Raw genomic sequence first — 14,211 nt, forward strand, 5'->3', positions numbered from 1 at the left:
TTGACAAAAATAAGTGCAATATAATTCAGCAAAAGGCAGTGACGTTTCTATTATTATTTGATTGCTAAACTGCCTAATAAACCTTTATGACTTTCAGTATAACGAATTACTTTAGTCTACCTGTGTTACTTCCTGCTGGGGTTTCTTCGTCACCCGTGTATGCATTGGAAGGTGTGTTATACACACTTGCCTCACCAGAGGTGAAAACTATGGTTCCATCAGGCCGAGGCGAAGAAGAAATGATGTAAAATCTGAAAAGATCGTATACTGTAATATAAACAATAAATGTATTAATACTAGAAAAATTGCTCAACGCCAAGCGAAAAGCCAAACAGAGCAAATTACATCAACATTAGATACGAGCTAACTAAACACCTTAACAACTTACTTCACTTTTATAAGATCATCAGAAGGAACTTATTAACTCTTTCGCGCCCAGCATCATTTTAAAATGATTTGCGGTTTAATGCTAAACGCCCAGCATCATTTTAAAATGATTTGAGGTTTAATGCGAAAGGCCCAGCATCATTTTAAAATGATGCTGTTTGATGCGTGATATAAAACTTTGTCTTTGAAGCAAAATATCTATAAATTTACTGGTCACTTGTAAAATGCTTATTTTATTGATATTCTCGTGTTTTTCAAAAAAAAAAAATTCGCTCAAATTTGACAAAGTGTGGTTACTTTAGCCAACAGTTAAAAGAAAAGTGTGTACTAAAGGAACAAGGCATGTTTGATTTTTCCTTGACACTTTATATCATTAGGAAGTCCACTGAAGAAAAAAAATTTTTTTACGTTCTACACAAAAGGTGGGAGTATTTTTTTTGTAAGATGCTTCATTTTCACAAAATTTTTAACAAAAAAAAAAGTTAAAAAAGTACACATCTTGAAAATACTGCATCTTCAAATATGTTGTATTAGGAAAGTAGGTTCTAACATTCATAGTCAGAACTTGAAATTATCTTTCCAATGAGATATTCCATGTCAAAATACACAATCGGTGTCACGCGTGTCAACTCGTTAAAGTCAGAGAAATAATAGCAAAAATGTCTGGGTTTTGCGGTCAAACCGTGCAAAATCGCTGGGCGCGAAAGAGTTAAAATAGAATAATCAAATGATCCATTTAAGGTGAAACAGGCTGAAGGCTTTTAGTAAACTAGTAACTAATTTTAATAACTGTAATATATCTATTTTTTTACAAAACTAAACTTTTATTGTGAGAATACTGATAAATATACTTTTTGCCTTAGCCAGTTAAATCCTGCATGCCAAACAATCGACTTCGATCGCTAATGTGATCAGCTTCAACAAATGCTCATTTAAATAAATCCCATTTGAGTGATTCGGCATTTTGCATTGTTTTTAAAACGTATAAAACTGGAGATATTTGTCCACATTGTTTTATAAATCAGCTACCTGTAAAAGTTGTAATAGTGTATGGGAAAGCAGCCCACGTCTCCAGTATAATGATAAGTATCTTCTCTTTCGTGGGCTACTTTTTCACGAAAACGGTGATAGTCTCTGAATTGGTCTTTATATTACCTGTAAAATTTGTTGGGAACAAGAGGATAATTCCTCGCTTGGTAGACTGATTCACTCTTTGTCGCGCTCCCTTTCCGTGATGATGACGCTCTATTAGACTCCCCAGTGACATCACAGCTTGTATTTTGGCCGTTCCCAAGAACAAACGTGTTTGTTTGAGCTTGTTTATCACTGCAATCGTGAAGCATAGTTTGTGAGTTGTTTATTAATTGCATAATTAAACGAGTGGAATCAACACACTATTCAACTATCTTTCCATGCACACCATCTTGTGCATGTGGCTCAGATTTTCAGACTGCATACCACATTGTCTACCAATGTCCTGTATACCGACCCTCAGGATAGACATGTGGACCTAACAACGCTCGTTAACACACAATTCATTGGCTGCTGTTTCTGGATTTAACAACGTGACATGGGGCGATCTTAAATGCAAGAGGAATAAGACATTCGCCTTTAACCGTTGTTCCATGTTTATTATGAAATTCAATAGTTTAGAAGAATTTTTTAAACACCACTTTCAAAAACTGGGCGATGTTTAAAAATGCGCCCGACAATATTTTGCAGTTTGTTAATAATGATGTTGACTTTACGGGTTTCTTCTTATAAAAGTAGTTTCATAGTAATAAAGCAGATTAATGAGATTTCATATCATCTTTATATACCATACATATCGGTAGCATCAAAGTAAAAGTGCTTGTTTGAAAAATCAAATTAGGTTTTACGCTTAGATCTTACTCACAAAAAACACAATTCACTCACTGTTTTACTGCTAATGCCAAATAAGGCTTTCCATTGAAAAAGTCAGAGAATGCTAAGTTATCGAGGAAGGCTGGCGTAGGTGGCTGAGGTTGTTGTTCTGTCACTTGCTCAGTTGTGTACTGCGCAACAAGGAAATAGCAACTGCAAAACAATATTCAGGAAGTCTTTATTTTACCAGCATGTAGGCTATATATCCTTCAATTTGTTTCCCGATCTCTTATCTAATAGACCAGAATAGTACTGTTTTGAAAACATGTGCAAAACTACGGCAGTGAAAAAACTTCATACGACCCAGGCCAGGTTAGTCTCTATTATCATCTTAAAGCTAAATCAAAAGTCAAGGACAAAAATTATTGAAATTGTAAAGAGACTTGTTAATGATCATATACAGCGAAATGCTGCCCGTGCCCGTTAAATTTGTGAGTTTGTAACACAACAAAGTACTTTCTATCAAAGCTCTGCCTTTGGGATAACCACTTTACTGGTGTGTGTGTGTGCTTTTTTTTACTTGGAAATCACTTTCTAAAAGCTGTTACGAAATTACTTAGCTATCATTTCGAAGTACCCTAAGTACAGTAATTACATATTTATATCTCTCGTTGTTGCAAGTTCTTAGTAACGGTTGGTCATGCAGAAAACTACATTGGGAACATTCTTTGACGTTTGGGATCAAGCACGAGACTATATTTATCTATTAATACAAGGCTAAAAAGTCTTTTAAAAAATACCGGTCACCTGATTGGTCCGTTGTCTTCGCAAGCTGACGTAAATATGACGTTGGCTGACGTATCAGACGATCCGTTCAAGATGGGAAGCAAAAAAGTCGATGGTTCTTTAAAAGCATTTCAAAATGAACATTTTAGACATGTATTTTTATGCTATAAGTCTATGTTTTATTGCAATAATTTCTAAAAACAATATTTGAAAAATTTGATTATTTTATTACCGTACACATGCCGTACATTACAATTATTAAATCAGCTTTGGAACAATCTTTTTTCTCTATTAAAATTAAACTATTGCACATTTAGGTGACGAACAGAAAACAGTAAAGATATCAATTATTCAAATGTAACTTATAGCCTATACATTATAACACCCCTAAAATTCAGGACCTTGCGACACACCTTGTATAGGGCACTTTTCGGGTATGCCTGCTCGACTAAGTAAACAGACAATATTAATTAAATGTCTTTTTTTGAGAATACAACATGGAAGATCATGCAAACTCATACATCCTTGAGATTCAGAATAAGTCTTGGACACAAAATCGAGTTGCTTTTTAATTTTACACCAGATAGTTATACTTGATTGAGAATTGCACCCAACCTACAAATCAGCCAAATATCTTGAAATCAACAGCTCTCAACTCTCGAGCAAAGTCTATTTTAACAGCAATGAATTGAGGGCCTTTTTTCATATCTGTTAAATGCTTTTTTTAAATTCTATTGCATTTATGTATTTCATTGTTTACTTTAACATCTAATACCTCACCATTGTTTACAGTAAATGAATGCAATCTCGTTTCTTTATTCATGTCACTGCTTGCCCAGCATGAAATGTTGCGTCTTCCAAGACACACTTCCCCATCCACCATCTTTAGTTTTGCTTCAACAACATTTCCAGTCGTAAAAGTTTCAAGAGAGAATGGAGAGTCGGTTGAATTTGATATTATCTCATCAGATTGGTTAAATTTAATGTTTGTACTCTTCCAAGTTACTGTCGGTATTGGGTTTCCCTCCACTTTACAAGCCAAGACAAAACTGTTGCTGAAGACATCTGATGGAGGTTCAGCCTCAGCTAGACGAGGTGGAACTGCAATCGCAATTGCACCAATAAATTATCTTCAATATGCATAGTGACGGATCAACTTTGTAGTGAGTTATTGAAATCTAACCAATAATAATTTATATCATCTAGTTGGTTGCTCTAACGTTGCCAAAACGTCTCTATGCTCGTTTTCACTGCAGCCAATTCATATTTTATATTTATTTTCTGGCACCCTTTCTACGCAAGCATTTACCGGAAACATCACCTATTCATTAATTATCGTTCGTGCAATGTTGGGTATAAAATGTGAATCAACCATCATGAATGACGAGCTAGCACACTTTCGTATTCAGTGTGTTAATAATTACTTTATAAATTCACAAAGTCATGTTTAATGTTAAGAAGGTAGAAAATTCTGCGATTTTTATTGCTTGCACAAAAGTAGCAGATTAATACTTTCATGGCATAACTTTTTTTTTAATAGTTCAGTAAAAATACGCCATAAAACGCACAAGCTTCTATTAAATTTCTATATTTTTTTGCTAAAGTTCAAAAAATAAATTTTTTTGTAAAAGTTTGTTTCCAATTGTTCACTCCGGAATGAAGCAAACATAGTAAAGACTTGACAAATATGAGATTGCAATTTAATAAGACGTTCTGCTTCAAAGAATTTTACTCACACAATTTGCAATGACGACCTTTGTAGCCTTCTTTGCAAGAACAATAATACGAACAACCGACATCGTTGCATTGGCCATTGTTTTCACAAGGTGAGCTGTCACATGGCTTCCCTGAAACTGACGCAGGGAATTATAAAGTTAGTATTTGGTTATTTCTTTTTTACAAACGTATTATCCAAGATGAGTGAAAATACAATCCACTCAATGTCAACAAAACGTAGCTTTAAAACTGTGTTATAGGGCCATGTCATGTAACAATGCACTTACATTACACTTTTGTTAATTATCAAATTGCTTTTTTATTTAAAATTATACGACTTTTGCAAATAACCGACGTACTATCTCAGTTTGATGCACCATGACGCAATAACAAAGCCAAAGCATGACATGAGATAGGTTTACCTCTTTTCCAAACAACGGTTTACATTTTTACAAGTCAGAAAAGATATCGACTATCGTTACCAGGGCCGGATTCAGAAAAAAAAAATGCCCTAGGCAATTTTCCTTTAGAGGCCCCGATCTTAATAGCCATAGAGACGAGTATTTCACACAAACAACCACCCATCCCAGAGTGAATTAGTCATGAAGAAATATGCACCTAAGTGAATTAACCATTTGAAGATAACCAAAGCTCATTATTACATTGTAAACCTTTTGTAATATCTTGCTTCAAAACAGGAACAATATAATTCTAAGTTACTTTACTGTTAATGTTATGTTCCTTAAAGAAATATTGAACTAACAAATTTTATATTGCCTGTATGAAAAATGCTATTACATAACATGATAAATAATACTACAAACTACATGTAAGCTACTTAATAACATCAATAGTATTCACATAACTCACATAGATCCATATACTTTCTCATTAAGTAGTCTGGTTTAAAACACATAACACACAAGAAATGAGCTATAAAATAATCAATAAATAAATCTTGAGGCCTTAGGCTTCAGCCTTTATAGTCTAATGACAAATCCGGCATTGATCGTTACGTTTCAGTTGTAACCAACAGAAGAATTTTACCTAGTTTTTCACATGCGTATCCATTGGCGTTTTGATTGTAGTTTAGAAAATATAAAAGTTTATCATAATTTGGTGGTCCTTGGGTCACAAATGTCACCAAAACCACTTTGCCAGTGCTCGTTGTTCGTTTCGGCAAATCTGATCTCCATCGAGGGTATTGATGGTTGTTTGTAGTCGTTGGTATCAAAGTGTTGTCGATCCATTTAGGTATTCCGTTAGCTCCCGACTCACCACCGATGAAAAATAAATGATTCTGCAACAAATTCATATAGTTACATTTTCAGAGATTTACAAAACGAGTGATTTAATTTTCTGTACAGAAATAATCTTTTCAACAAGAGGTTGTTGAAATATGATATAACAAGGGCCGACACAAAGCTATTCTGCACCCTAGGCAAGGCTCAATTTCTGCACCCCCATTAGCTCATCATTACACTGTATGAAGTGAACAATGACAGTTATAATTTATTTTGGTTTCTGTAACCCAAATTGGTGTTGGTTAAACTATTTTACATTGGTAAGTATAAGCAGTTCAAAATTAAATGCTAGTCAAAACTTACGCAATTTTGATAATTAACTAACTAACATTAACATAAAGTTTAAGTTACGTCAAAACATCACATTTCATGCTAATTTTCCATTTACAAGTTTCTTTACCTATTTTGACATATTGAGCGCGAAAGCATTGTCAGGCTCGATGTATATCGTAGCTACTAGTGTTGACACGGATGGTCCAGTGATTACATTTGGGCCAGTGTCCGGGATCAACTATCTGCTATTTTCTGACCAGACAAGCCAATGCTGAACCACTGTAGAGCGTAGAGGCTACAATCGTTTTGTTGAGGTTCAGCTTTGAAAAGCTTCGCTCAGAGCTTGCCGCGGATATTGGAAGCGTCAGTGGAATATGCAAATCTATGGAGCATTTGGTAGCCTATATTGTCTGAAGGCTTTTATTCGACCAAAAACGATCTCACATTCAGGTGTCATAGATTTTGGGAATTTTTTAGTTATTGCTGTTAGTTCACAGCTCAACTCATCGGTATCAATGTGTCTGCTTGATTGCAGCCTACTAACTTTTTCTAAAAGTTGCAACAATGTCAGGTTCTTGCGACGGCTTTGCAATGCAAGTTCTTATATCCAGATGAGCTCATAAAATTTGCGGTTTTGATGTATCAGAGCAACTTTCTCATTTATCACCTTGTAAATGTATTTCAACCTTTTTTGAGCCACGAACACTTTATGTATCAAAATAATCTTGTGGAACACCAAACAAAACTTTATAATAACGCAATGAAATAAAAGACACAACAGTCATTCAATCACTTTCAGTTTTTTCTCAGTGCGACATCTGGACCGATTTGTATGAGCACAAAGTTGATTTTCGGGCATGAACTACAGAAAGACAAACTCGATGCTCTTGTGATTTTCGCCCTGTGTTCCATGCAACATTAGTCAAACTAATAAATTTTTTGTAGAACATCTGACAATCTTTCAAGGAACACCGGTTGAAAATCGCTGTTGTAAAGTATAGGTCTGCAGTTCGTATACAACAATACTCGAAACACAAAGACATCTTTATTTAAGAAAAATCGCAAGAAAAGGGTTTTGCGCCCTTTGAAGGCTGCACCCTAGGCGGCCGCCTAGTTCTCCTAATGGACGCTCCGGCCCTGGATATAACGCTCTCGGGGATGGCCATCTCATCCACCCTCGTCTCTGTATACTGATAATTTCATCTTCCAACACATCGACTTGGGATACAGCATCACAACCTGCACAATTGTGTAGTGGTTTGATTGCTCCTCTCAGCGTCGGAAGATGTGGGTTTGATTCCCCATTTGGCCACACCAAAAACTGTTTGCTAATGGTACTAAACTACATTTCTATTTGACACTCAGCAAAAAAGTTGGTTTGGGTGCTTTCCCAAAATCGTTTGCAACCGCTGACCACTCTGCTCACGGTGTAGGGAGACATGCCGCTACACAACGGGCTGAATGAATTGCGTTTGGACAACAAGGAAGACTTCTTCGAAAAACCAGCAGTAGATTTCTATTCAAGACGCTTTCAACGTTAGTCCTCGCCCTGAGAAGAAGCCTAAATTGCTCAACAAACAAACAGCATTACCAGCACGTGTCTAGTTAGCCGAGTAACTTGTCCAGCAACAAATACGCCCCATTCCACCACCCTAGATACATAGCCATCTTCACATCTTGACGATGGGCACTGAAACAAACTCAGACATGACCTTTACAAGCACTGGCCACGTCAAGCCGCCTTCTTGCGGATTCACATGCGTTACACTTTTCTCACTACACTGGTCTACAAAAAAAAATTTTGATACAGAACATGAAAATATGTGTTTTTGGCTGAATTTTGGCAGCTGATCTCAAATCTGAAGTCATATTTTCTCTATCTTCTCAAGTTTTCAAGATATCAGTAAGAACCATATATGGTTATTTTCAGTATGCAACAGAAATTCAAGAGCCAAAACCAATGATAAAAAGTTAACAGGTATGTTAAAGGGGCAGTAAACCCCAAACCATACTTTTCGATTTTTTTGTTTGTAAGTGCTCTAGACATGTATAATAAGTGGTTGTCGTTGAAATTTTCCCTTAATTTCATTGCGTTTCCTTTGTAGGGCCGTTTCTGTTAGCCCATAGTTTCAGAGCGACGCGTGCTCACTGAACCGTGCGATAATCGGACGTGACGTCATAACGGTACAAGCTGCTCGTATGTTTACGCAAGATGCATTTGAAATGCAGAGTAAGAGATCGCTTATGGTGTCGTTTCCAGCAAATGCAATGAACTATTTATGTCGATTTTAAGCAGCTTAGTAGTTGATAAAATGAACACCGAAAGCAACTAGCTTCAGGCAAGCACCATATTAGTTTATAAAGAACTAGGAACATTTTCTAAAAAACTCTGATAGGTATACTTTACTGTACAAGTACAAAATCTCTCTCTATGCACACGGCAAAGCTTTTCTTGAAGCAGACTTTGAATTGTGACTTCCTTTTATTTCAAATCAGGATATTTAAATCTAACATATTTTCTATCTTCACTTGAAAATTTCGACCTAATGACCGAAACAACGCATGACGGCAGAGGCACACGGATTGAATGACCAAGGTAACCTCAGATCCACCGAACAAACTGTCTGTAGACAATGTGCCAATAGCGTATTTAAAAACAACTTTTGGTTACATGAATATTTTTTTGTTTTGTTTGTCGTATCCAGGTTTACACCCGGTGGTTAAAGATTTAGATTACAGTAAGTGGACAGGAAGACAAGGAAGCCAATCTTCGTGTTTTAATGCAACATGATTGCCCATTTTTAGGTATTGCTACATCATTTAAGACGGGTTTTGGTTAGAAAACCGTGAAAAATAAGATGCAATTGCATCAGAAACATCTGGATGCAAACGTCTGATCATAAATGCATGGGAACAGGTATGCTCCCCCATTCTTCTCGGTGTTCTGCCAATGTTTCCCTTTCGCACAATGCAATCTTCAAGAGGCTCTTGACATGATCTTTAAAAAAGATAATGCATTTCAAATCAATAAAAATGTATGGTAGTCACAATGATTGCTGCACACATTTCACTTTACCGCACATGCTTACCCAGTCAGCAAAATCAGTCCTTTTTACATTGAATCAACGTTTTGCAGACGAAGAATCAATGTAAAAATGACGGATTTTGCGTCAAATAAATGAATAATAAAAATGACGAAATTTGTGTCAAATCGTCATTTTTACTTTGATTCAACGTCTGCAAAACGTTGAATCAATGTAAAAATGACTGATTTTGCTGACTGGGTAATCACATACTACAACTACACATGGTATTATAAAGTAGCAGTTTTGGAATATTGTTAATTTCACAAAATTATGCTGTGTAGATAACTTACAGTAAGTGGGGTTTTCTTTGATCGTTTTTAGAGAATAGCCTCCTTCCTTATGCTTTGCTTTCGGATAGCTAATCCGAAACCCAGCGGTAGACCTGCTGCTATTCTCGTTGGAATGAATAGCAGTTACAAGTTGTCTATAAAGAAATGCAGATCAAAGTGATGTTTGCACTCACAAGCCAATAAAAACTTGTCTGTAGGTGTGTTCATTACATCCATTATAACAAATCCATAACAAAAATGTTGACCAATAATAGGCCTTCTCACTCTGCCCCATTAGCTCAGTGGTTACGCGCCCGGCTCAAGATCACGCGGCGCAAGTTCGACTCTCGGGGTGTGCGCATGAGCAACGCACTTTCAGGACTGCTCTCCATTCAGCCGCACGTAGTGAGTGGAATAATTCCCTGGCAACAACACTTCAACAATCGGAAAACTTCAACTCTGCCAATCTCGATAACCGGCCCTGTGTCAAAAGCCTCTACAAGTATGCGAAACTACCAGGAATAACCAATCAAGGCTTTGCCTGTCCGAGGATAAAGATTCAAAACCAACCAACCAAGACACAAGCAGTTTTAGAAATGAAACTCATTTTGGCAGCATGACTTTCTGTTATAGTCGTCATTTACGTCAAAAGCAGCAAGCAATGTATGATGTATGAGGGGACAACATCGACGAGGGACGACATCATCGCCACCCGTTATTTCATATGTTAGTTTGTTATAGAGTTAAAATTTCTTACTTTTCGCCACACTCCATGGCTTCATGGCATCCTTTTGACAAACAAACACGAAAATCCGATATGTCGTATTGTGTTGCGGCATTACAAATAACAATTTTTGTTTGGCATAACCCTTCAGAATACCAGGACAACTATGAACAGAAGAAGCACATTACAAAACAGCACAATGACAGTAATAAAAAAAACTCACATTTATGCACTGTTACATTACCGTTGCATACAGTGCTAGCCAGTAAATGAAATAAACACCAGTTTGTGAAGGACTTGTTTTTGTTATGGTAGCCTAATACACTTGGTGAGTTATAGATGGGTCATTTTAAAATTACATGTAGGCTAGCTAGGAATCGCTATACCAGCAGGCAGCAACAAAAATGTAATAGACTTAGCCGGAAGATATTCTAAATTATATGAAAAACAATTTCTCAAGGATGCTACACTACTCCCCATTCCCCAACTTATGTACTGTACGGTACTTTATAACAAACATGTAGTAACATAATTGTTAACTCAAAATTACTTCAAGAACTTGACGTTTCCTGACAGCCGGTCGTATGGATGGATTGGAATTTTGTTGTGGAGTTGTCTCCCCACTGGACCTTGACTCCAAAGGGTGCAGAGTTGTTGAAATAAATTTTTTTGAAAAAAATTGAAGGGCATGCATTGCGGTTTAATTTAAGCTGTGTGGCAAGTCCCATGTTAAATTGAAGAAGATTTTGAAAATCTGTTTCCTTGAAATGGAGTCGACATTATTATGCTGGTCTCTGTTGCTCCTGGCCATACTCTTGTGGTGTTTACAAACTTGTCCCATTTCAATTTTCTTGTATGATTTTTTGGAAATTTGAACAAAGAAATTTTATCGACAGAAGAACCACCAGATAAACACTGAACAGTCATATACAACACATCGACTTGTCATGATGAGTACAAAACTGTAACAGGTTTAGCTTAATCTATTTATGTACAATGTCAGTATAGCACTGGGAAAGCATGTATACTGAGGACCTAGGCATACTAGTTTAGCCTGTCTGATAGGCCTGTTGTGCACACAAACATGACTAAACATGAAAAATAAATAAATTTAAACCCCTACAACCCTTGACTGTCTAACTCTAAACCTCTTGTTATTAAAATCCCATCAAAACCATACATACTGTAGCACTGCAGGAAAATACTGGCATTTGCTTGTTTCCTGAAGTGCAAGGCCTAGAGTAAATGTGCAAAAAATGATGTAAGCTGGTATCAAGGCTACAATAAACTAAATCTGAGCAAAAATTGTTACTTGTGATAATCTTATCTACTGCTGCAAACGCCTCTAACCTAATCTACAGCCGCATAGCACACCTTAAACCAGCAAAATGGTTTTGCGAAACTCTGGTTATGACGTCACGTAAGCAAATGTTTTATTTCGACAACAGTTGAAGCGGTGTGTGTTTGAATCGCAAACCAAAACTTTGTTTTAAGATTGCGTGAGAACAAATGAGTATTTTTTCATAAAAACAAGTGCAACGTGTTTTTGAATATCCCCTTTATGTATTTCAACTTTCAATTTGCATTTGAAAATGGACTTGTCTGGCCCTTTAACAAGCAAACTAATGCTTCGAGTATGTTCTCAACAATGTCACTAAACTGTTCATGTTTGAAATTTTCAAAACAATTGTCAATTACTGCCTTTAATTGCCAATTACAACTCTTACATCATAATGCTAAACTAATTGTTACGTCGTAAATGCAATGTTGGAGACGATGAACTCTATAAAATATTTTCTATTTGCTAGAAAAAGAACAAAAAGTGATATATCATAAATGATTGTGCCTTGACAAGGTCACTAAATTTAAATCTTTACCAACCAGGCAATATAGCCTGAATGCGAAGAGCTAACTTGGTTTGCAATATCTTTGTATTGTGCACGCAAATGCGATACAAAACCTAAATGCATATACACAAATGTAAGTTAACACAAAAGTTTTGTAACGCCAATCAACTCTCCAAATGTATATCACTGTATGCTTAAACAATTTACTATAATATTACTACTTACTTGTAATTATTACAACGTTCTGCTTACCGGACTTTTACCATACTCTTCGATCAACAAATCGTTAAACTCATCCTGCTGTGTGTGATTTTTTATCATTGCTAAGCTGGAATTGAGCCTCACGCAATCCTGGCTTGCAACATCGTAAGTAACTACAAGGGAGGGGAAATTTGATCGGATATGATATTGACATGATCCTGATGACGATGGAGGAAGACGAAACTTGGCTGAAAAGAAAAAAATGTTATGAGTACAAATCGAATGTTACTACCTTCATACAATCTAATAGATAATACTTTTTAATCAGAAAAATTTTCAATTTTTAGTTAGAGTTTGTGTTTGAAGAATTTTTATTTTAAATGAAACGCATTGATTTAGTTGGAGAAGCAACTTCAACTACAAAATAATGTCATGGCAATTACTTCAAATATTGTAATGTTAAAACTCCGTAATTTTTTTTTAATCGACTTCACATCTTACTAAAAGTCTATTACTACCAGCCCCGGTGTTTAATTGATTTAGTTACAGTATCCTACTTAATTAGTATAGTAAAGTTTGAAACAAAATTATAACAAAATAAAGCAATAAAAGCTTAAACCTAACATGCTAATACGTCACACAAGGTTAGTTGGTGCTTCAGTGCTTACCTTGTCCTGTTATTGCTCGCAAATGTAAAAGGAAGATCAACAACTTTATTGTCCTTATTGTTTTCATTTCATGCAACAGATCGAATTTCGCTTCTAGTAGTTTCGCTTTCTACGTTTATGAAGTTTTCAATTTAATTTTGCAATTTTCGTGAACTTGAAGAGAATACGCGATTTTTACTTCAACAAAAATCAACGACAGAAACAAACATTGGGAGGAAATGTTTTATTCGGCATCATATTTATTAAAAATATTACGTTTTAAAATATAAAAATATTAAAAATTGAAAGTGACAGATTTAAATGATCGTGAGCATATTCTAACATCACGCCCGGACATAACAAAATTACTTTCTTTTTTCTCTTCTCAAACATCAAGTTTGATTGGTGATTGCAAACAAATTGTCCATCAATGCATTTTCTCATTTCGTAGCATGCAACATTTCGTATGCTTTATTATTATGTACTGTAGAATATGTTATGCATATTCAAAGTCTGGTTCTCCAATATAGAACCAGTTTTATAAAAAGTAAACAAAGGATGATTCATTCATGATCTGGATAGTGTATAGTTGGGAGCGCATAATCAAGAAAAGCATTACTTTTTATTTTAAACACAACCCTTTTAATGCACTTATAATATAACTTGCCACAATTCTAAATTATTGCTTTTTGTTTAAGTAATCAAACCTTGACAAAATAGCAAACAAATTTGCTTATATCTGACTTTTTCAAATATCTCAGTGATGACACCTGTTCTATGTTGATCGCATCAGCTTGTTATTTTGAAAACAACGTTTCGTATGAACTTCATTTACAGATCATTCAAAACTGAAGCTTTTTTGCTTTGTCTTACTTAGGTTAATGCAAAGCATAACAGCATACATCACGCTATAAACAGCTAAACTCAGGTTATTGTTCTTTGTTTATTGTTTTGACAATGCATAGATAAATTTAATTGAAGGCGGTGGGCTGACCTGGCAAACACTGAATAAACTGCTGATAACCAGCCAAATTATCTTATGATGTTCCTTTGAAAGTGAAACAGCTAATCAGATATCTTTATCCTACGCTAAAGTAACGTGTGCAGATTGCTGTGGAACCATCTT

At 35.6% G+C, this 14,211-nt stretch overlaps 1 protein-coding gene across 1 annotated transcript in view; it reads right to left on the reverse strand.

The window, feature by feature from the left end:
* Positions 1 to 14,211, reverse strand: part of LOC145786275 (uncharacterized) — a 107,283-nt gene that overhangs the window by 7,591 nt on the left and 85,481 nt on the right. The window contains exons 4-9 of the mRNA XM_082597916.1: positions 4,755 to 4,871; positions 3,799 to 4,119; positions 3,040 to 3,136; positions 2,305 to 2,445; positions 1,543 to 1,713; positions 121 to 251 (exon numbers count right to left, since the gene is read on the reverse strand). Of these exons, the coding sequence (XP_082454042.1) occupies positions 121 to 251; positions 1,543 to 1,713; positions 2,305 to 2,445; positions 3,040 to 3,136; positions 3,799 to 4,119; positions 4,755 to 4,871 (978 nt within the window). The remainder of the gene's footprint in view (positions 1 to 120; positions 252 to 1,542; positions 1,714 to 2,304; positions 2,446 to 3,039; positions 3,137 to 3,798; positions 4,120 to 4,754; positions 4,872 to 14,211) is intronic.

Source organism: Aplidium turbinatum, chromosome 17 (genome assembly GCF_918807975.1).
Source record: "Aplidium turbinatum chromosome 17, kaAplTurb1.1, whole genome shotgun sequence".
In the NCBI taxonomy this organism is placed as follows: Eukaryota; Metazoa; Chordata; class Ascidiacea; order Aplousobranchia; family Polyclinidae; genus Aplidium; species Aplidium turbinatum.